Source organism: Eptesicus fuscus, chromosome 17 (assembly GCF_027574615.1).
Source record: "Eptesicus fuscus isolate TK198812 chromosome 17, DD_ASM_mEF_20220401, whole genome shotgun sequence".
In the NCBI taxonomy this organism is placed as follows: Eukaryota; Metazoa; Chordata; class Mammalia; order Chiroptera; family Vespertilionidae; genus Eptesicus; species Eptesicus fuscus.
Window position 1 is genome coordinate 44695488 of NC_072489.1, and position 24661 is coordinate 44720148.

Consider the following 24661-nt stretch of genomic DNA (forward strand, 5'->3'; position numbering starts at 1 on the left):
TAAAAAGAGTCTATTACATAGATGAGATCTTACGTGGACAATACAAAAAGTGGGGTAAATTAAAGCAAACTGCTCATGTTGGTCCTTGCTGTAAAGGGGAAGTATGTAAATTAACTCGTATACGTTAGCTCTGTAGTTACAATAACTCACTTAAAAATTCTTTGGCTTTGCGAAAATTTAAGACCACGTGTAAACTGGGCAACATCTCTATCTTAAGTGAGAATAATTAATAGCTGGGGTGACCATATATACATTCTCTAAAATTTAAAGCAAGATAGTATCTAATTGCTATTTGCAATACCATTTCCAAACATGATACTTTAAAAGTAGTACATATCCCTAATAGATACCAGTTAGAATGTATGTTTCTTGACATGACAGTATAAAGCCACAGATATTGAAAGCAGTGAGGTAACACGGCATTAGCTAAATTACTGTGTTCCCCTACTATATAATGATTTCAAAAAGAAAGGAAAAAAGCCTTACCTCACAGTCCTATACCAAAAAATTTTCCATGAGAAAATTGAGGCCTATTTACATGCTATAAATTTAACCATTAACCATGCTAGACTATATTTTAGGAGAGAGTGTCAAATTGATGTCACTAAGCTAAACCTAAACCCAACAGTTATTACAGCTGTGCTACAGAAGAGGTCAAAGTCAGTATTAGAAATATTATACTTTATTGAGTTCTAGAGCAACTAATCGACCCTCCCATGTTGACCAATGACATAAGAATGAAGGATAAAGTTAGGAGTCTACACCACTGTACTGGGAGGTAGTTATAATACCCCCTTCCCTAGTGTATACAGTAATGATCTATTCTTGTTCAAGACAAGAAGTGATTTCTGGGATTCTGAAGTGAATTCATTCACACTGATTGTGCCCTCTGCTTTAGTCAAGTTTTGGCTTACAGAGCCCACGTTCTATCTTCTACCGCTTGACAATGAAACTCAGCACTCAACTCGAGAGGATAGAGAGAGCTGGAATTCAGTATCACAAGCCACACAATATAGCCCACACCAATGAATTTACTCAGTTATGCTGTAATATAAGAAAGTTCCTCCTTTTCTTTTGGGGGGCTTGTTCCTTTGTCCTTTTTCAACTAAATTCTATAGCTCTGTCCCAGATGAGAAGATTGTTTTTTGAAAAGAAATAAAAAGCTTATCAATCATAGAACTGTAGAAATAGATGAAGACTTTTGCCTCAAAATGAAACTGCTGCAGTCCATTCCAGATCAGCCCTACAGCAAGTAGAGAACACAAGGAACCTTGACCTTAACAGAAGACTACATTTGATCCTGGAAACAATATATTTCTCCACTGATATACAATACTATGAAACGCACTGAAAAAGATGGGTTTTGGAGTAAGAGTACAATTTGTAACATAACAGCACTTTTGGATCACCTCTGTCCATCTTCCTTGTTCCATTCTGAGACACTTAACAGACTGAAACAAGACAAGGAAACAGTGTCACAAGCCACAACGGAGCCATCTTCATGCAATTCAGCCCAGCTTTTACCCTTCCTGTTTCCCAATACAGACTCCATTACAATTTTAAACCGTCTGTAAAGACTGTAGACACACAAAACTAAAACCAGTATCTCCCTATGATTAGAATTATCTTAAGGGCTTCAGAAACTTTTCAGATATACCTTTGATGGAATGCCCCCCCCCCCCTCCCGCTAGGACCCAAGCAGGGACATGGTCTGCTCCTGTGAGTCCTGCCAGAACTTTGTTTAATGGGTGTTCAGAGTTTTGGTTTTCGTTCTTATTCTTCCTCTTCCTCCTCTTCATCATCATCTTCATCATGGCAGTGTGTAATTTCCTGGGGGGCCAGTGGGAATAGGTTGGGGGGTTTAATCTCACTAATCGACCGTGTCAACTGGTGCCGCTTGTAGTCAGTATCTTTGAAATCCACTGAAGTACGGTTCCGGGTGGCAAGCGGGGACTCCATCTCATTGATATCTACATGTGTGTGTTCCACCGTTGATTCATGAGGCATCTAGAACAAAGTCAGAGGTTCAGAAAGCAGTTGGAGCTATTTCCCAAACCCTAACCCCTCTAGTTCAAAGATGCTTTAATGATGCTATCACAATTCCAGTAAAGGCACTGCATCATTAAGAACATTACAAACGTGCGGTCTTTCTTCTGATTAATGTTACTTGAAAACTTTCCACTCCCAACACTGCTCCACCATGTGGGGCAGAAAGAGTACGTCCATTTCCGCAGGCTCCGGGCAACATTCAATATGCTGCCAGAGTGTGACCGCCCAGGTTTATCACACGAGCATAAAGGATGAAATGATCCGGGAGCCCAGGCAACTCAGGGAACAGGGTGCGCATTACACAGAGGGCAGCCATACTATCCCGTACTTGTATTTACAGTGTTCACCAGCAGATAAATCACTGAGATCCAATCTACTTTAAAAATAGTGTCATGAGCTTTCCACTAGCATTTGGTTGAAGAGGTTTAATGATCAGCTGCTTGCCTCCTGTGTAAAGAGCCTTTTCTGAATCACTGGTGTTCCTGGCTGAGCTAAGGTTGATCTTAGCAGGACAGTTTGTGACGAGTTTTATTTGTCCATCTTCCTAAAAGTACTGCTCCACAGAGAGCTGCTACACTTTTCCCCACTCTTTCTAGCTTAGAAATCAGATGAACGCTAAGCTTTCCTATTTGACTTATTTCACTGTTTAGTGATCATCACTGCATGAATACAATTCTTAGCAGTGGTCTAGCCCACACAGCTTATTCCTTCTTGATCCTCTAGTTATTTTAAAATATCTTCAGTCTCATCTTTACACTTTCCAGCAAAAATTTTAAATGCTACTTTGATTGTATTCACTTAAGTTCCAGGAAAGTGGTGGCAATTTCTCTCACAGATCTGGGAAGCCTCCCGACCTATCAACTTAGTGACTTCTAAGAGCTGCTCTCCTCTCCCTCTGTAGGTGGCCATGCAGAGAGATGTCTATCATGGACCAGAGGCCAACCCAGTTTAGGTACTGAAGTGTCTTCCTGGAACTTCCTAAAGCCACCTACCCTCTTCTTTCTTTCTCAACCCTCAAAACTGTGCCCAGATCATGTACTATAGCCTGAAACTGGGTAAAATGAGAGAGAAGAGAGCCTTATTTCCTTTCTCACAGCAAAAGCAGTCCTGAAACATAGATCACAGTATCAGAGCATAGGAATATAAAAACCACATTTCTCTCATTTAGTGCGAACAAAAGAGGAAAGACTCCTTTTTGTGCAACCCACCCTTGGTCTCTGTGCACGTTAACTGTGTAACTGTAAACGTAGCTTACAGCTGCACTGACTCACCAAGACGTGGGCAGCTCTGAAGAGGTAGCTGAACGGGTAATACAGCAGGTTGATGAAAGATGCGGCATAGAGGTCAGCATAACGCATCACCTGGCTGGCAAAGAGGGTTTGCCGGGAGCCACTGCGAAACAGGCTTCCCATCATCCCATAGCACATGTCCATGTCATGAGTTACTTTCTAAATCGAAGAATAAGACTGTCAGCTCATTCAAAAACATATTTGTGCACCGGCTATGTGCCAGTCCCTGTACAAAATGAGAAATACGAAAAATCACAAACTTTATTTTGCAAGTTTTCTCCCAAATCCCATTTGGATACCTTAATACGTCTCTGGATGGAGCTAATGTCTGGGCGCTCATTGCTGCTGCTGTCAAGGTGCCTGGAGACATGAGAAATCCAGTGAAAATCTCTCTAGAAAGGACATCTCTTATACCTAGGGGACTCCCAAAAAGGTAGGTAAGTTTTAGGGGAAAAAACTTACTTGTAGAGTTCAGCCAAGAAAATATCCAAGCTCTGAAGCTCTTCAAAAAGTGCTTGTTATGGTTTGGAAGGAAAAGGAAAATATTTTAGATAAAAAGCATCCAGTTTTTAATTACTGCTGAAACTACATTTAAAAAGGTTGCAGATGTGACTGAAAAGTAAAGCCATAGGTGAGTGTATAAAATAACTTCTCGGGCCCCCTTCAGTAAAACCCACTGCTACCCTGCCTGCAATCTGGGAGCAGATGAGACCAGTATTTCCTCTGCCGACCACAACTCTTCCAACTGGATGCTGAGTCTAAGCTTACAAAGTGCCAATTCACACCCCATCTCAGGTGTGTCAGCAAAGCAAGTATTAACAGAGAATGAGGTGACTTGTCCATAGTTACAAGCCTAGGAAATAGGGCCAACTCCACTAGATTTCTAAAACTTCATAAGTGGGAAGTTGAAAATGTGGATGAAAGGCTAGCCAGAAAATTTCACTGATAAGTACAAACAATACCAACCAACAGCCAGCACCTGCTGCATGCTGCCTCTGTGTTCCAGCTTTTCTCCACCTGGGTTCCCCAAAGAGAATTAATGTAATCATTGTATAGAACAAATTTTCTTTATCTGCCATCTTTGGGAAAATGGAGTCATTTTCTCTGTTCTGTTTCAGATGAGGAGCCCTGGTTGAGAAGGGTTGTTACTTGTATCTTCCTTATATACACCTTACCTCAGTTGAGCCTCATCAGCTTTATAAGGTAGGTATTACTACCCACATTCACACTTGAGGAAATGAAGGCAGAGGGTGTCTCAGTAACTTGCCTAAGGGCATGCAGGCATTCCATTTTTCCACACTGTTTGAAGTTACGTAAAGATATAACTTTACATAACTAAATCCACAGCTCACATTTCAGTGTCCACAGCATAGCTCAGTTCAGAGAATGGAATTTGGCCCCATTCTCTACTTCTCAGAAGAGCAAATAAAAAATATCAGGAGGTGATTAACACTCAGAGCCATCAATGCCCCAGAGTCACAGAGCTGGTAGCAGAGAGACTGGAAATAGTAGCATGGTTGGACAAACGGGACTAACGAGGAGAGTGGAGTTCCCAGGTTAGCTGCTATTGTAATAGAACTCAGGGAGTAACATTTTATACTTAAAATGGAAAGGATTCAAGAAGAAAGCTGAACAAGATAACCTCTCTTATTTCCTCCAATTCTGGACTTTGTGAAATATTGGGCTGTTTGGGGAAAGAATTATGCAAATATCAGGGCCCATCTTTTGACCCCCCTGCATACAAAGTACTGGTTCACAGCTGGCAACTTATTTTATAAATCTTTGATACAGTTAATTTATATAAGAAATGGCTCCTTACAACTCTTATCAGTCCAGACATGAAGCTCCTGTGCAAGTTCAGGAATCACCAAGAAAGTTCGCCACCCTTGTCGTTTCTTTGATTTCAAAATGTCCCCAAAAATATGATCTCCAATATACAAAATGTCCTTGCCCTTGGCTCCCAACAGATCACAGATTGTATCAGATGAACCTGAAACAATAGAATAAACAAAGAAAAAAAGTCCCCATATTAAAAAAAAACAGCATTCTCAGTACCATAACGATTAAATACTGTGCTGATTAATTTTTTTCTTACAATTATGTGAGGAACACACTAGAAAAGGCTCACCTTCCTTAAAGTCAAAGTCCCACAATTTATCTTTTTCTCATTTTTTAAATTGCCTCCTACATGTCTCAGCATTAGTATTGACTATAACCCTCAAAAGTACCACCTCTTTTTGTCATCATAGATCTGCTATTAAGTTTATCACTCCAACAAAATATGTATTTGTGTCCTATAGGGGCTACTTGAGGACTACCCCCAAATGATTTCAAGACACTGAGAAACAGCCTCAAATAAGTAAAAGAAAGATTGGGTGAAAAATCAAAGATTCATTAGAACATACTAACAACTTCTCAACCCCATTCTCCCTGACTCCTGTTGCATTACTAGAGGACTGAAGTATTTACTTGCAGTAGATGATATCTTTAGGATACTAAAGGGTATATGAGCCACTATGCTAGGAGGACATCAATGCTTTCAGGGTGAGGTCTGAGCAGAGACACACACCAAATAAAGGGAAGGCTGCAACTCACCTCCTGAGTAGACAATACCATGCTGTAAGGGCCCTGTGTAGGTACCAATTTTCAGCTTGCCAGTTTTCTGTGAGAAGAGAATATGAACTTTGTAATACTTTATCATTCTATCAATATCTATCCAAAATGCTACTTGGCTAGACAAACAAATGAAAGACACTTTTGAATTATTCGGCTCCCTCAATTAAAACCAAGTCTTAGAATAATTTCAAAAGAGAGATACAGCTAAGTAGATAAAAATACCTGTTTCCTTAGGGAGAGTGGGAGTGGGGGAAGGAGAAACACGAAGGACAATGTGCAGACAGAACATCCCCTCAACTTACAGTATCCACCTGACGAAGTACTGTGCCTTCTCCAAAAAAGAGTGGTTTCCGTGCATCCACCAAGATCAGGTCAAAGTAGGACTGCCATGGTCGATGGGAGCTCCCAGGCTGATGAAGCAGAAACAGCAAAAGCTGAAACATCACTCCTAACCTTAAGGCACTAATATTTAATCTCATTCAGATGCAAGGAATGTAGAAATACTAAGTATACTCAGAAGATCCCACTGTTTTATAAAAAAAACATTGTGTCTTATAAGCCATATCCTTTTGGAAGCAGGCAAGGTGAAAATATAAGTGAATGACTAATAATCTCTACATTTTAAATCATTTCATCTACTTATTAACTTATTTCACAGAAATTTAATATATGAAAGCGTGCTCACACTCAAAAAGAGGCTCAAGGGGGCTGAAAAGAGATGCAGATCAATACCCAAGAGACAAATGAAGGGAGAGGCCAATAAGCCTCAGAACTGAAGTATACAAACCAACGTGGGACTAGTAGGAAATTTTACTGGGTATGACTTCAGAATGATGGCTCTAGGTGCACATTGGCTCCTACTGCAGGCCAACCACAGCACTAATGTAAAAGTTATGCCCATCAACATGATTTCCATTCTGAAACAACCTTTTAAGGTCAAGCTGAAGAGCACTGCTTTTGGGTGATCTCAAAATAGGGATTTACTGATATTTATTTTTTTAAAAGCCTAGGATTACAATAGCACGGCACAAGTATATGATTAACTTGCAATGAGTAGTCCTTAGATCTAAGTGCAGCCATACTGCAGAAATAAAGATACCTCTGCTTAAATATCAAGTTTAACTGTTCCCTTGGCACAAAACTCATCAATAACTAAGCAAAATCTAAAAGCTGTCAAGAATATACACATTTTCTGTTTCTTTCCATCAGTTATCTTCCTCAACCTGAAAAACCTACAAACTTAACTCTGCATAGAAGTTCTTGGGCATAAAATTATTCTGATACCATCCTACTAAATGCCATAAGAATCTCTCTTTTATTTCTGTCTACTAAGTTCTCAAGTTGCTAGCGACTTGAAATAATATACCAGCACCTGCGTTACTTCTAATGTTAATGAAGATTTCTGAGTGGGTCCTGACCAATTAATTCCTTAACATCAATATTCCAGGCTGATTAAATGCATTCATTATTACTAAAACAATGGTCTAATAATTTACATATAGTACCTTGGGGCCATGTGGGAAATCAAACAGGTAAGTCATAATTTTCTGGAGGAAAAAAAAAAACAACCAACATAAGGTCCATATACCACTTCTACAAAAGATATAAAACACTATTAAATAACCTTACATGAGTTTTTCATAAAAATGTTTTTTTCAATATAGGATTTATCACATTCTTGTTTCCTCTAAAGTTTATAAAATCATGGCTATGAAAGCCAGAAATTAATGCTTATCATAACAAACATACAGAAGCCTCTGACATTCTCAGTAGGACATCAGATTCTTCTAGGAGATAATTAGGTACAGATTCATCCATAATCCCTATCTAATTCTAGTGGACTAGAACACACTTTTGGAGGTAAGGGTCTTCTGAGGTAAGAGCATAGAGAAAACTAATAACTCAGTCTTGCTTATTACAAATCATCAGAGTTCTAAGATAAGATTTTACATAAAGAATTGGGAAATACTGAGCTTTTTGCTAGTACCATGAACTTGTAACTGTCTTAGCAAAAGTAAGATGAGGAGTTAAATTGGCTTTTCTACATGCTTTAATCTGGCAAAAAGCACTTAAGCAGTAGTAACTTTTGACGGCTAAAAATAAAAACATCTTCGCACCATCTATGTTGTCTGGGTCCCAACAGCCGGGAGGAGGGCATGTGCTCATGTGCAATAAAGGGAGTGAGTGACTTAAGTTTATATAAATGATGTGCCAAAGAGACATAGAAGCCATTTGATCAGCATAAATGTTTTGAATAACCCCCAAATTAAAACATTCAAGTAGCCAATTGTAATTAGGGGAAATAGTCCAAAGAAATATTAAGAAAAATTTGAGAATCACTCTGATGTAGCTCTTATGCTATATATTTTTGCTCTTTTCACTGCTTTTAAAATGAAGTGGCAAAAACTACCCTTAATAAACTATTATCCTCCTTGTTATCTTCAGTTCTTTAGGCCAAAATAATTCCTCTGTATAAATAAACAAATATGAATATTAAGCACTTACATCTGTATATTTATAGTCACTGTTGGTGGCAAGAAATACTTTCCCTACTTCCTTCATCCGGCTCAGAAGCAAAGGCAATTTTCCCTGAAATGTAATATAATGATGAGTGAAACAATAAACCCAAATACATATTCATTTACTGTGGAATAGTCACATACTAGACTTTTGTCCACTGAAATAAGAACAGGGGATACCCTTTAAGGTTGGATGGCTTCAGATTTCTGCATTGAGAAGATGACATTATCACTATGCATAAATTAAGTCTTAACATATATAATATACATGGTGTATATAATATACAGATTTTATACATATAACTAGAGGCCTGGTGCACGAAATTTGAGCACAGGTGGGGTCCCTAGGCCTGGCTGGCAATCAGGGCCATCTTGCCCAGTCCTGACGGGGGGCCAGGCCGGCTGGGGCCTGCTGGACGAAGGGAGGGACTGTGAGAGGTTTGCCCGGTTTGCCGGGGGGGGGGGGGGGGGGGGGGGGGGATGAGGACAGGGGTGGTTGGCTATGGGAGCGCACTGACCACCAGGGGGCAGCTCCTGTGTTGGTCAGTGCACATCATAGTGACTGGTCGACCAGTAGTAACGGTCACTTAGGCTTTTATATATAAATAGATGATGCACATAAATAATAATTATATGCTTCTTAAAAACATATCTCTACCTTCCCCATGTCTGCCTCAGGAAAGAGTTTAAATTACTTTGTAATCTTAGTATGTGAATTAGATATGTTAGAGATCAGGGGAAGCTGATTTTAAACAGCAAAATCCTCTACATGGAGAGTTAGCTTCATTGTATATACTTTGATTTAAAAAACAAACAAACACCTTGTATAATTGAATGACATTTGCAGGATACAATCTAGAAATGCCTAGACTCACCTACAGAAACATAAGTTAATTCTAACTCCCCATAACCAGAAAGAAAAGCAGATTTCCCTTCTCTCACAGTAAATAGGTCCCTTTACTCAAGTTCTCCTGGACCTCTCCTGAACCCCTCAGCATTCTTTTTGAAACAAGGATTGGGGTGAGTGGGGAGGAAATAGGAGGTACAAAGACTGAAAATAGTAAGTAATCTTTACCAAAATACTTTTTGAGAAAATAATGCATTATGCTACTTTTCCTCTGTAAGAAAAAGAAATGTGTTTACTTTTAATTTTGAAATAATTTCAGACTTACAGTTGTGAAAATAGTAGAGGGTTTCTATATATTCTTCATCTAGCTTCCCTTAATATTAACATTGTACATAACCACAGCACAATTACTAAAACTAAGAAATTAACACTGACACAATTCTATTAAATAAACTACAGATTTTTCTGAATTTTATTAGATTCTCCTCTAATGTCTTTTTAGATATTTTTAAAGCTTTCCCTATTATTTCCTGTTGATAGGCTAAAGACAATTTAAATAAATTACTTTGTACATTGTTTACATGGTGTAGCACAGTGGCTATGATTTGGGTTCATTACTTATTAGCTGAATGAACTTGGCCAAATTATTTAATCCCTTTATTCCTCAGTTTCATCTGTTCCTATGCAGCAGAGGTAACAATGCCTAATTCATGGCTATACAGAAGATTAAGTAGGATAATGCATGTAATCACTCACTTAGCACACTGATGTGCACACAATAACCTCTCTAGCTGCTATCATAATTAGAGCTATAAACACGAATGGAATACTAGGTCTTCTTAATTATCAATAAACAGGAAAAAATGTACCAAAACATATGCTCTGGCTGAAAACTCTTGGTAATTACACTTGGCATATATTGTAACAAGACAAGGAAATACATACCTTCCCCTTGTGCATTTCATTATAAATAGACTTATTAATTTCCCTAATAGGTAAAATAAGCTATCATGTAGATTCCCCTTTAATACTTACATCTTTGACTACATACTTCTCAAGATTTTCAACTGTCTTTTCTTTAAGGGAGCCCTAGGGGAAGAAAACAAAGAAGTAAGAACAAAATCAGTCTAACAGTTTATAAGACAAATTATGTCTACTATCAACCCAGATGCATCACTTAAGAATTACCAAAATGGAAAAGCAGATACATTGGAGAAGACCAGGATAAAGTAGCAGATGTGATCTGCTCCAACTCTGCTTCCAAAATGTATTTAAAATATAAAATTATTCTTATTTTAACCTAGACATCAAAAAGCATTTCATATTTTACTCAGTACAATTTATAGTAAATGTTAATATATTTGTTAACATTATCAGTCAAGTATTTGAAAAAAAAAAAAAAAAGGACCATAATTATCCTCATAGGATACAGCAAGTATAATATAAACACTAAAATCTCTTCTAAGTGTGTTTGTGAAATAAGATCTAGAAACCAAGCACAATCTGAAAGCAGGACAATCAAACACAAGAACAAAAGTATTAAAGTATTATAAAGAGCTATCACTAGGGGGCAAAACAGTTTTGTGGGGTTTTTTTGTTTGTTTGTGTTTTGTTTTGTTTCAAAGAGAAAAAACTCGGTTCTCTTTGCACCTAGAAAGTTAATGTCAGACAATATAAAACACATGCCAATGAGTGAGCAGGTAAAGCAGCAACTCCTAGGTACCTTGTAATGAACCCAGTCAACAGCATCCCTTACATCCTGGAACATACTCCGGTAAGACATGAAGAGGTCCCCATCTTTAAATCCTGTTTCACAGCTACAGAGAGATGAAAAGAACATGATAGGGAATCCAAAGGAGGGTAAATAAAATATCACACATTACCCAGGGACCCAAAGGTTCCATTATCACATGGATAATGGCACTGGCTAATTAGGAAAATAATTACTCCCTAATGAAAATCCATCTGGCCACCAGAGATGACTATAGTGTTCAATGGAATACAATAACTGTAAACAAAGACAAAGTGATAGAATACACTGAATGGAAGCTAAAGGCCAGTTCCAAAAACATCAAGTTTTTTTATTCATCACTTTTAAGAAACAGGTTCCATCAAAGAAACATTTAAAACTTAAAGTTGGTAATTTAGGTTCTCTCTACCCTGACTTTTCTAACATCTCTAGATACAAAGGTATTGCCTATTTTCTATTTAGCTTAGCTACTTAGCACTCTACCCAATTCAGTGCCTTGAAGTGGGTAAGGCCTAGAGAGGATAAGGAAGTTAGCATACTCTAGCACATATAGCTGAACTTTCAGCAGTGGTTATACAAATTCCTAAAAAGGAGAGGATAACTTGTTCAAGACTTAAGCAAAATTTTACTTCAGGGAGGATAAACAGTATTTATTCCTCAATCAAATCTTGCTGGGCCTGGGAATGAAATTAAATTACCATCCCTGAATGGCTCCTGGGTAGCTGCTGTGAAATGAGTAGGGGGGTTTTAGTGTAATTCTGCTTGACAGATAATTATCACACAAACCTCCCACTCAGTTGTCACAATTAGCACCTCTGCTGGCCGTCTTCATTCCCAGGAGAAGCCAATCAGAAGTGGTCCCTTCCAAACATGGCTGCAGCACACTGGCAAGAAGAGGGGCCGAGTGGGAGGTGAGAGCCTGCATGGAGCTGCTGGTGCCGTCCCATCTCTCAGGCTGGCAATGAGGCATCTCTCACTAGCACTAAATTCACTTCAGAAAAGCAGAAAAGACCTACAATGGCCAGTTCTCTAAAACCCTGTACATTAATTTTTTACAAAAACAATTGAAAAAAAATTATAGCATATACATACCTGGTATATCTGGGACAATTAGTAAAAAAATCTACTAGGCAGGCCAACAGGTAGGTCTCTGAAAAATGAAGAATAGATATTCATAAGCTTTAGGTGAGAAAATTCAAATTATTTTATCTCCCTTGAGCAAAGACAAATAATCATGGAAAGAAGAGAAAGCATCAGTTATATAAGCATAGAATGAATCTACCTGGTAGGTTGAATAATGTATTCAGAATGTAAAATCTTTCAGTGTCATCTCGTTGGATAAATTTATTTGGATACTGCTCTCTAGTTTCTGGTCTGAAAGAAAAAAATTTTAATTAACTGGTACTCAAAAAACTAACATTATAAAAACTATGAGAAATATTCATCATTCAAAAATCATTCAAGCCTGGTCAGTGTGGCTCAGTGGTTGGTTCCTGGTCAGGGCACATCCTCTAGTTGCAGGCTAATCTCCAGTAGGGGGCATGCAGGGAGGCAGCCGATACATGATTGTCTCTCATCATTGAAGTTTCCCTCTCTCCCTCTCTGTTCCTTTCTGAAGTCAGTAAATTCTTAAAAATTCATTCAAATATTCTAATGGCTACTTGTAAGGCAGACTTCCAAATCCTATCTAATATGCAAATTGACCATCACTCCAACACAAAGATGGCTGCCCTCATGTGGTCAAAGATGGCTGCCACAAGATGGCCAGCAGGGGAGGGCAGTTGGGGCGATCAAGCTTGCAGGGGAGGGCACTTAGGGGTGACCAGGCCGGCAGAGGGAAGTTGGGGGCGACCGGGCATGCAGGGAAGGGCAGTTGGGGGGGACCCAGGCCTGCAGGGGAATGCAGTTGGGGGGGACCAGGCCTGCATGGGAGGGCAGTTGGGGGGGACCAGGCCTGCAGGGGAGGGCAGTTGGGGGTGACCATGCCTACAGAGGAGGGCAGTTAGGGGTGACCATGCCTACAGAGGAGGGCAGTTAGGGGTGACCAGGCCTTCAGGGGAGGGCAGTTAGGGGTGACCAGGCCGGCAGGGGAGGGCAGTTAGGGGCAATCAGGCTGGCAGGGGAGCAGTTAGGGGCAATCAGGCTGGCAGGGGAGTGGTTAGGGGGTGATCAGGCTGGCAGGCAGAAGTGGTTAGGGGCAATCAGGAAGGCAGGCAGGTGAGCAGTTGGGAGCCAGCAGTCCTGGATTGTGAGAGGGATGTCCGACTGAAGGGTCCCAGATTGGAGAGGGTGCAGGCTGGATTGAGGGACACCCCCCAACCTGTGCACGAATTTCGTGCACTGAGCCTCTAGTATTACACATAAAGATGGACAAGCTCAGGTTGTAGCCCTAAAAAGTTTTCCATCTGGCCTTCGCTGGTGTGGCTCAGTTGGTTGGAGCATTGTCCTGTGCACTAGAACAGTGGTCGCCAACTGGTGGTCTGTGGGTCCATGAGGTCTGAAAGGTTGGCAACCGCTAGTTTAAGGAAACCTTTGGAGCACCGGTTGCCAACTGGTGGTCCGTGAGGTCCGAAAGGTTGGCAACCGCTGCACTAGAAGGTCACAGGTTGGGTTCCCAGTCAAGGCACATACCTAGGTTGATCCCTGTTGGGGGCACGTATAGGAGGCAACCGAATAATGTACTAGAATCTCTCTAACATTGATGTATAACTTTCTTAAATGAGTATTTTTTCTCTCTCCTTTTTTCCCCTCTCTAAAATAAATTTCTAAACAAGTTGTCAGTCTGATAAGGGACAATTATAACAGGGTAAAAAAATCACAAGAAAGGTGCAAAGAGCTATGAGAAAACTGAGGAGGGGGAGACCATTTCAACTTAGGGGATTGAGAAAAGTAAATGTGGGAGTGAGGAGAGAAAAATCTAGGAAGGATTCATGAAAGGGTGGCATATGAGCTGATTCTTAAAAGCTAGGCAGACCAATTTAGAAACTAGTCCAATTTGAGTAGAGAAGGGGGAGCAGAGAAAAATAAAACTAGAAAGATAAATTGAGGCAGATCATGCTATTGTTCTTAACTTCCTTCAAGTCCAAAGTGCCACTCACAGTGTTTAAGCATAGGGATAAAATCAGCAGAGCTAAATTATAGAAGTAAGAAATCAGTTGCAGTCTTAGGATAAAATGGAAGGGGGAAAAAAAGTGGTATGTTGCAAAAATGGCTACAAATCTCTTTGTAATATGACTTTGCAGTTCCTCCTATTGTGAGACTCCATCCTCGAATACAGGCTTCAACAACAATAAATGGGACCCAAACAGACTTCGAAAACACTTGTGCACTGGGGCTTGCCTCCTCTTGCTGCTCTTGGGACTCTGAGACTACCATGTGAATGAGCGCGATAGCCTGCTGGACGATACAAGGCTACATGCAGAAATGAGGCACCCCAGCCGACAGGCTGCCAACTGCCAGACATATGAGTGAGACTATTTCAGGTAGAAAAATCATTCCAATAGTCTAACAGCTACATGCAAGGCAGAGTTCCAAATATTACACATGAAGATGAACAAGCTCAGGTTGCAGCCTAAAAGTTTTCAATCTGGCCCTGGCTGGTGTGACTCGGTTGGAGCATTGTCCTGTGCACCAGAAGGCCGTGGGTTTGGTTCCTCAGATCAGCTGAGGAACCCCAGAATCATCCAGCTAACTTTCAGAATTTTGAGCTAAATAAAATGGTCATTGTTTAAGCTACTAAGTTCTGAAGTAATTTATTATGCAACAAAAGTTAACTGACATAGAAAGAAAGAACTATGAAATCAGTTATTGCAGTAGCCTAGATGAGAGCAGTAGGGTCTTAAGATGGCAAAGGAAATTTTTAAAGGGAAGAATGTATTCAAGAGAGATTGTCAAAAATGAACAAGACTAGGCATCTGATTGGATGTGGCAGATGAGGGACATAAAAATCAAAGGTAATGATGTTCAAATAAATAAATAAATTTTTAAAAAGAAAGAAAAAATAAGATAATAATAAAAGATAATAGCCAATTAAAAAAAATAAAAATAAAAAATAAATAAAAAAAGATAATAGCCAGCAGGTGTGGCTCAGCAGCTGAGTGTCGACCCAGGAACCAGGAGGTCATCGGTTCGAATCCCGGTCAGGGCTTGTGCCCGGGTTGTGGGCTCGATCCTCAGTGTGGGGCGTATAGGAGGCAGCCAATCAATGATTCTCTCTCATCAATGATGTTTCTATCTCTTCCTCTCCCTTCCTCTCTGAAATCAATAAAAATATATTTTAAAAAAAAGATAATGATGTTCACATTAAGGTGTCTCTCAGAGGGTAGTGGTTCCATTAACAGAAATATGAGAATTAGATAAGAAGTAGATGTAAGAGGAGTTTTATTTTGGATACAGTAAGCTCAAAGCAATCATATTTTTACGCACAATTAGAAACAAACATCAAGAACTTAAAACAGATTCAAACTTGAGAGATAACATCTATGCATACGTAGTAGGTGAAGTCATGAAGACTATTATTGAGTAGAGGAGGCCACTTAAGAGTACCGTAAAAAGAGGAGACTGAGAAAATATTCATGGAGAACATTTAGGGATCAAAAGAAAGAAGCCCGTGAAAACAAGTTATTAGAGACGCACGAGAACCTTAGAGAGTGAAATGAAACACTGCAAGAGGAAGGGGATGGTATTAATAAAAATATTACAGAGAAACAGGAAGGGCAAAACACTAAAATATAAAAATACACAATCCCATGGTGAATTTATGGAGATCAACTAATAATCTAAATAACAAACATCAAATTTAAAGTTCATACTCAGAGTAACCTGCGTAAATTCCTGCTTGGGTTGGTTAACTACAATGGCATAAACTCTGGAAAATAAAATCACTTTATTTCCTGTCTTTGTCACCCATCTGAATTAAGACTTCCAATAAAGAATAATATCTCATTTCTAGCTTTCCAAGATTTTCTGTAATGAAAATTAAGGTGAAAGGGAATAGTAATTATATGCATTGCCCTGTTAGGTATACTTTCCTATTCCCTCCATCATTAAAGAATAATTCCTTTACATACAGATAGTTAATAGTTATAAGGCAATTAGAACCCAAAAGACTTATACAGTTAACAATAACATTTTGTTTAAATTGAGTGCCAAATCATGCTAATATATCTTTTAAATAAAAATTAATTCAGGGGGAAGTAATATATCATAAAAGAAGGAATGCTAGACTTCAAGTTGAGTGGAAAAGTTATATAGTACAGACTACTGCTAACTTTGTGCAACCCACAGAATAAAGATTTGATCTCAGTATCATCCTATTCTAAAACTTTAAAAGCCTTTGCAATTGAGGCCCCAACTCATTGGCAAGGCATTGTAAGGTGCCAGCCTTGTCTACCATGTTCTTCAGTAACTTTCTCCTTCATCTTCCATCCTCAGTCCCTTCTTCTCCATGGACTTTTTGACTCAAAAGACCATACAGTGCTAAGTGCTGGCTGAATGATTCTGTATTTACTCATAAATGACTTATTTTTTAAACACTACTAAATTTATTTCCAAAGGAGGTATTTGAAACATTACTGGCTTAGGGGAAGAAAGAAGGTCTTTGGATATTGAGTTAGTAAATCTAATTGCAGTACTAATTTATAGAACTGCTTCTCTCTCTTTTCTTGACTACCTACCCCTCCCCCCACAGCACAAAAGTCCCTTTTCAGACATTAATAAATAGAATGTTGGTTCATCTTCACTAGGATTATGAATTGTAGTACCAATATCCATATGTAAAATAGCTTAGGTTGCTAGTACTACTTGCAATCACTTCACGTTTAAATCCTGCATCGTGATATTCATGGATTGTGAACAAAGCCCTCATGAGAGGGACAGTGACAGAAAGGCCTGTACAGATGTGTCAAGGTGGGGTGTTTACTTCACACTTTTCTCACTATGTATACCTGGAAATCTTTGAGCTCTGAAGATTTCCAAGAATCAGCTGAAGAGTCTTGCATAAGATGCTTCAATTCTAAGTAGGGTCTTGCTATACCCATAGATTTAAAGGAAACTCGAGTACAGTTTGAATTAAATTTATTTACCAAAAAGATATTGTCTCTTTAACAATTTCAATGTAGACTGTGTTTTTACTACCTGGCCATTGAGAATGAATAATTCATGACAAAGTTACACGAAAGACTGACACATAACCTATTTTGGTTTTAAGAGTTGCTCTGATCCTAATACAGAGCCACTGGTAAAGTAGGTAGTACAGTAGTACAGAAACTGTAAAGCCATAATTATAGAAGTTGTCAAACTGTGGTACTGTAAAGTTTAAAGAGAAAATTGGGATGTTTCACTAAAAAAAATAGTAGACACTAAATTTTATCTGCTGTTTTCTAGGGTAAAAAGTCCAAATTAGTAAGAATAGTGAAAATAGTCTGATTATAAAAATAAAGCTTATCCTTACTTGTTTTAAATATTACCCTGTATTCATTTTAACCCCATGTTTTAAAAAAGTTTAACATAATCAAATATTTGAAGCTTTCATTAGAATATAAAAAAATAATGTATTAGCTGTTAAAAATCTTAGTAATTTACACTGTTGTAGTTTTAAATGTTTCAAAGCACTTTTATGTACATACCTCTTCTGAGCAGCTACCTGAGAACTGTATTAAAAAGGAGAAAATAAAAATCTTAGAATCTCAAACAAGTCAAAGCCACTACAGTTCTTTTTGGGCAAGTTTCAAGATTACCTTTTTTGAATGATCTATCATTAGAAAGCACTTATTTTAAACAAAATGTAACTGCTATCTCTATTTATAAGTCAGTTTGGGTCTTAACTGCCTGATAAGTAATTGTAAAGTATCCTTATGTAAAAGAATTGCTCTTTAATAATAAAACAAACAAAAAAAACACAGAAAAGTATACTGAACCCAGGAAGACACTGTCATCTTCATATTGTCTGACTATACAAATACTAGAAAGAGACTAAAAGGTTTCTTTGTACTCACCCCCTTATGAAGTTAAATCCATGTGCACAGACCAAGAGGTTTCCATAGGCATCAACTTTCAAAAGATTTCCATATAGTGTATCGAAGACAAGTCCCCTATGTGAAAATGAAAACATTATCAATAATGCAAAACAATACAGGCAATAATCTTACATTACCCGATCACCATGAACCAAACACATCTTATTCAAGCTTTATGGTAATTCAAGTATGTCCCAAAACAACATAACCCTAGAGATTAAAGTAAGTGAATGAAATCTTAAAAACTAATCCCAGAGCAACTAAAAATTATTTACTCTGTCTAGATAATCACAACTGTTTTCTATAAGGAACGGGAGCTTAATAAAATAAGGTATAAACTATAATTCCTCTTAATACAGCTGGTTCCATCTTAGTTTCCTTGGACAAAACTGAACTAGCTTATATTTCCCTCTTTTAGATGTTGTATATGGGACATATATGATGGTGACATCTCAAAAAAACACAATTTTTCTTAATCTTAAATCTTTCCTATCAAATGTATTAATGCAAACTATCAAAAGGTTCCGCTAGCCCAATGGTTGAACATTGACCTATGAACCAGGAGGTCACAGTTCAATTCCCAGTCATGGCATATACCCAGGTTGCAGACTTGATCCCCAGTGTGGGGTGTGCACTGATGTTTCTATCTTCTCTCCCTCTCCCTTCCTCTCTGAAATCAATAAATATATACATATATTTTAAAAAGGCTCTCTTAGCCCTGACCAGGTAGGTAGCTCAGTTGGTTTGAGCATCATCTCAATGCGCCAAGGTTGTGCATTGGATCTCCAGCCAGGGCACATACAAGAAGCAACCAATGAATGCATAAATAAGTGGAACTACAAATTAATATTTCTCTTTCTCTTTCTCAAATCAATCAATAAATTAAATTAAAAAAGAAGCTCCTGCCTGTCCAGCATGGCTCAGTGGTTGACCATTGACCTATGAACCAGGAGGTCATGGTTCGATTCCAGGTCAGGGCATATGCCCACGTTGTAGGCTCAATCCCCAGTGTGGAGCATGCAGGAGGCAACCAATCAATGATTCTCTTTCATCACTGATGTTTCTATTTCTCCCTCTCCCTTCCTCTCTGAAATCAATAAAAATATTAAAAAAAAAAAGTTAAAAAAATAATAAAATAAAAAAGAGGCTCCTGATTACCAAATTAAGTGTATTAGCAAAACCTGTAACTGCTTTCCAACAACCAAATTTATATGTAGGTAGAAACATCTGTGACTGATTACTGCCCATCAGTTTTACTAGTAATCCTGTTTCTTTTCCATAAATGGATCTCCTTCAATAACAATAAATGAAGCTCAATTCAAGAACAGAAAAGATATGGTGGTGTACATGAAAAGTCCTTGATCATTTTAAAATCAACACCAACCAACTGAAAAGGAAAACATACTTTATTTTTTAATCAGGGCTGCATTTGGAATTATTAATTTGGGGATAAGTGGGGTCTTAATCCAAAATAATCTTGAAAAATTACCTGGTAGGGAATGTAGAATCATAAGCAAAGCTGAGCAGTTCCTGAGGATAGCCAATAGAAACTAATCTCTCCACAGTAAGCTCAAAACCAAGGGACTCGTACTCTGGGGACTTGTATACTGCACAAAGAAAAGGTTCTCATTAAAAGAATAGCCAATTAAAATAGAAGGCAAATGAGTGAATTTCTACTCTTTCCTCCCTCTTCCTAAATTTCTACCAGTTACTCTCTCTAAGTGTGCCTTTTTTTTCTCTTCTTTTTGCCCCAAATCCTTGTTTTGTATTGCCCCAAGTAATCACAGAACTCAATTGTTAGTTTGTGGAAACAGGTAATATTATATATAGCAGTAACAGCAGGAACAGTTAAATTATCAGACATTTCAGAATAGTTCTTTCATTCTTAAGGAACCTAATTCAAACATTGTTTTACTCTTTAGTCTTTCATGCATACAATCTAAAAGAGGGGGGAAAATTAATATGCACAGTTGTGACATTACATGAGAATGTAAGTAAAATAGAAAACTAGGTAGAGGTCTATATATGTTGAAGGCTTTACTGGTGTGCATAACTGGTGTATGAATCCTTAAAAATGAGCTATAAAAAAACCCAGTCTTGCCGAAACCGGTTTGACTCAGTGGAGAGAGCGTTGGCCTGCGGACTGAAGCATCCCAGGTTCGATTCCGGTCAAGGGCATGTACCTTGGTTGTGGGCACATCCCCGGTAGGGGGTGTGCAGGAGGCAGCTGGTCTATGTTTCTCTCTCATCGATGTTTCTAGCTCTCTATCCTTCTCCCTTCCTCTCTGTAAAAAATCAATAAAATGTATAAAAAAAAAACAAAACAACAACAACCCAGTCTATTTTTGGAATTCCTATTTGGCTTGGTAGCTACATTATATTCCTTCTTCAAGCAGCATAATTCTATTTGTCAGGACTCACTTGTTTTCTTATCAGCCCTAACAATATCATAGTCATTACAATTGCATTGTGTAAGTTTTTATTGCAAAAGCAACCATAAAAAGACATGTCTGAGATAATTAGAAAAATCAAGATGTGAACTTGGGAGTTAGACGACATTAAAGAATTATAAGTTATTTCACCCTGGCTGTGTTACTCTGTGGTTAGAGAGTTGGCCCTTGCACCCAAGGGTCTCGGACTCAATTTAGGTCAAGGGCACATACCTGGGTTGGGGTTTGCGCCCTACCTCCAGTCAAGGCATGTGTGGAAGGCAACCAGTTGGTATCTCTTCCTATCTCTCTCTTTTTCTCTTTCTCTGTCTCCCCACCCCGCCTTCTACTCTCTCTGACAGGTAATGGAAAAATATTCTCTGTGATTCATTTTATTAGATGTGATTATGGAAGAATTGGGATGTGCAATTATATGCCTAAAAAATATGTCTTCTTATCTGCCAAAGAAGCATACTGTTTTTTTACAGGTGAAATAAAATGGATTTTGGAATATGGGGTTTTTCCTCTTCTATCGTATATATCTGAAGTTTTCTATAATAAAAAATACTTTTTAGAATCATCACTGCAATCCAGCATAAACAAAATGTTGCTCCTTTAATTAGGTTTCTTCCAAATGAAATATTTAGTATCTAGGTAAGCATACTTCCCTCAGTCTCTAGGAGTGGATAAGTCATATTAAAAAAAAAAAAAAAAAGATCCCCCCCAAAAAGACCTGTTTTCTTGCTAAATGCCAAATGAGGCCAAAAACAAATCCATTCTATTCCTACATTCTCATAATAATGCAACTATTATCATTACATTATTATAATTCTCCTTTCTATGATTTAACATACAACCTATGGCTCCAATTGATTTTTTCATTGCAATTAGTCTGCCTATCCAAGTTAATGTTAATATTTTAATGAGTACAATTCAACTTTCCCTTTCCAAAAGCAATCCTTTAGACCAGCTGTTGCCAACCTTTCTGACCTCACGGACCACTAGTGGTCTGCGGACCACCAGTTGGCGACCACTGCTTTAGATTACTTATGAAAATACATAAAAGAAAATCATAATACTGGTTGCTCCACAGAAGGGAGATAGATGAATGGCTAAGAGACAGTGGAAGGAAGAAGGAAGACTTTATGTAACTTCTTTTATACTTTTTAAAACTTGTAACATTATTGATATATTTGATCTGTTTTTAAAAACTGAAATTTTAAAGAAGGTGAGCATTCAAAGTCCTTTAAACATTTGTCATATTTTCAAACCCTAGAATTATTAAGGTCCTTTAGGAGATGCACTGACTGAGTTTCATCTCATCTGAACAATGCCCCCCAAAAGTTGTCATTTCTTTTTCGTCTCGGGGTGTATTAACAAATTAATGCTAATGCTAACCCCAGCTAGCATTTTCAAAACTGGCTATATATTTTTTCTTCCCATCAATTCCAACACCATCCTCACCCCACACAAAAAAATTTTTTGAAGTCTCAAGTGTTAAATTCTTACATCTAGATGATATCAACTGTGATAAAGGAAGTGTTAACTATTCATACACATTAACAGGGCAGGTCAGGTGTATTATCATAAAAACAGGAAAGCATGGTATCCACTGATGTCAATTTAAATTAATTTGAGAATATAAAACAATATCTCATACCCACCCAGTGATTCCACCACAATTGACAGAAAATAACATTTTAAAATTTCCATAAAACAAAAATTACTTCCCAATCTAGAAAGCCCCATTTATTTCAAACAATAATGAAACAAAATTCCAGTATAGTGAACCAATTTGCGTAACCCATTGACTCTTATGATTTGGCCTATATAAAATGTTTTCAATTAAAAATTTTTCAGAAGGATAACTTGCTGGATCTGCCTTAAAAATGGGAGACAAAAACAAAACAAAACCCTCAATTCCCTAAATGAGCGATTTTCCCTAGTTAGAAAATAAGGTAATTTATAGAATGGAGTAATAGTGATTAAAACTATGTCTATGAGACGTTTTGGACTAAAATCCAAAATAATTTGTTCAGAATTTTTAGTAGGGGAAAAAATATGAGATGGGGAGATAAAATCTCAGATTCCCATTTTGCCAGAACAAACCCTAGAATAGCAGAAAAAATAAAACCCTCTACACTTGCCACATTGTATTTATTCCAGGGCAGAACTCCTTTCAAGTGTTCCATTGAAATGACCTTCTAAAAATTCCACCTATAGAAATAAACTTTACATTTCCTTTCTCTCAATGAGTTTAGGGTACTTCCCAAAAATACGATGTCTTTTCCCCATTTGCTGACCTGAAGTTATATAATAGCAAGTACAAACATTAGCTGAAGCAAGAATTTAAGTTACCCCTAAGTCTCATCCAAAGTTCTCTGTGGGGTATATTATAAATGCCACGTGTATTATAAATACACGACCACTGTTAAAATGAATTTCTAGATTACATAGCTCATCAAAACTTAAGCTTGGGTGTTGAAACCCACTATCCCTCCAATTTCTTTTATCTAGTCCAAAATAAACTGCTCTAGTCACAGATGGGAATGGATTTAGCAGAGAGAGGCCAAGCTCCACTTTGACAACACTATCTATTTCACTAAGCTCTATATAAATCAGTAAGAACTATGAGCTATTGACATTTTCTCATAAGCTTCCCAGATAATCATTTCAGCAACACGAACTCCCAGGTCATTAAATCATCTGTCAGAGAATTATAAAGCACAATCAGGGCTTGAGAAACAGAACCACAGCTGCACAGAGCACTAGTTTAGAAGTTCTGTTCTAAGTGTCCCTTGGGAATAATCACAATTTGTTCTGACCTGATGGCAAAAATGACTATTTCCTGAAGCCTACAAAGTACCACCATTTTTTGAAAAGTAAATACATACATAAATAAGTAAACAAATAATAAAATTCCTCTTTCAAACAACGAGCCAGCCTTGACTATATACATTACCTCTGACTATAGAGTGCTATGCCTCTCCACAGCTACAAAGGCTCTAATTTTAATTTCTCTTGAAAAACTGGCTAGTAAATGATGCATAGTTTCAAGCTCAATTCTTACAACTGACTTCCCAAAACACAGCCAGTAGCTTCAGAGTAAACATAACGTCACACATGTACTGCTTATTTCTTCTTTGAGAAAGTCCTCAGGCCTATCCTAATTTACCGAATATCCAAAGACAAAGGAAAAGTTATTTTAAGGGCTAGAATCCGAAAAAGAGGACTGCTTCAGCCACTAGGGCAGCACACAGTGTCCTTGGGTTACGTAACTAGCCGGCTTATAAAGAGAACAACCGAAGCTTTGAAAGCTAAAGCTACTGAGAGCATTTAAAGATATTCTTTACTCCATCATCTCCAAGGAAAAAAACAGTTCTTCAAAAGATATCAACTGCATGTTGTGGGGATAAGAGCTATGAGCTCTGTTTGGGTAATGTTATTCATACAAGACAGAACTTAGGTAAGAGAAGACAGTGCGCCTTCGGAATGAGCCAGAAACTTTTGCAGGAAGTTTGGAATTCTTATGCACTTTTTACCTTTGCACCAAGACACACTTGTGGTAGTAGTTTCTAGATTTTTTTTTTTTTTTGGGGGGGGGGGGGGGGAGGGGAGGCCGGCGGGGGCAGGGCAAACCTCTACAGAGGTTCCAGCCTAGCAGAGTGCTGCTGCCAAAATGAGAACTCACATGAGGCAGATGCAGATGCAGTGTGTGTCACTCCAGTCTTGAAGGAGTTACACTGGCTCTCCTGTTAAAAAAACAAAATAAAGCAACAAAACAAAACAATAACAAAAACAGGTTTTAAAACTATTGTGATGGGCTGGAGTGGAGAGATAGTATTTGGAAATTGGTATTTATAGGAGTTACTGCCCCCTCCTATTTAGAAGCCTGTGATCATCACTAAAATTCGTCTAATTGCCCATAACAAGAGTACTGAAAATAAACATTAAGTATTGTGCATTATTTACTTTTCTGGCACCCTGAGCCTGGAATACAAGCCAAGTCTGATCCTGAAATGTAAGTTAAAAGAAAAAACAGAAAAATTAATTTATTTTTGTCTTAGTTTATTTTCTCTAGCATATTTCAGGTTAATATGGTAGAAGCTTAATGCAGCTGGTAAGCAGTGTTTAAAATTGAAACAG

At 38.0% G+C, this 24661-nt stretch overlaps 1 protein-coding gene across 8 annotated transcripts in view; it reads right to left on the reverse strand.

The window, feature by feature from the left end:
- Positions 1-660: 660 nt before the first annotated feature.
- Positions 661-24661, reverse strand: part of NT5C2 (5'-nucleotidase, cytosolic II) — an 86081-nt gene continuing 62080 nt past the window's right edge. For 4 of the 8 annotated variants that reach the window (XM_054729300.1, XM_054729301.1, XM_054729307.1 and 1 more), the window contains 17 exons: positions 19576-19693; positions 18066-18161; positions 17697-17720; positions 12353-12444; positions 12163-12220; positions 11044-11137; positions 10356-10409; positions 8460-8543; positions 7460-7501; positions 6257-6364; positions 5934-6000; positions 5158-5328; positions 4305-4355; positions 3801-3852; positions 3638-3698; positions 3321-3497; positions 661-2007 (listed from right to left, as the gene is read on the reverse strand). In XM_054729300.1, the coding sequence (XP_054585275.1) occupies positions 1774-2007; positions 3321-3497; positions 3638-3698; positions 3801-3852; positions 4305-4355; positions 5158-5328; positions 5934-6000; positions 6257-6364; positions 7460-7501; positions 8460-8543; positions 10356-10409; positions 11044-11137; positions 12163-12220; positions 12353-12444; positions 17697-17720; positions 18066-18161; positions 19576-19693 (1583 nt within the window). In that variant the 3' untranslated portion in view covers positions 661-1773. Of the gene's footprint in view, positions 2008-3320; positions 3498-3637; positions 3699-3800; positions 3853-4304; positions 4356-5157; positions 5329-5933; positions 6001-6256; positions 6365-7459; positions 7502-8459; positions 8544-10355; positions 10410-11043; positions 11138-12162; positions 12221-12352; positions 12445-17696; positions 17721-18065; positions 18162-19575; positions 19694-24206; positions 24268-24487; positions 24507-24661 lie in introns of those variants that run through there. The other 4 variants (XM_054729308.1, XM_054729302.1, XM_054729305.1 and 1 more) reach the window with 4 other exon arrangements.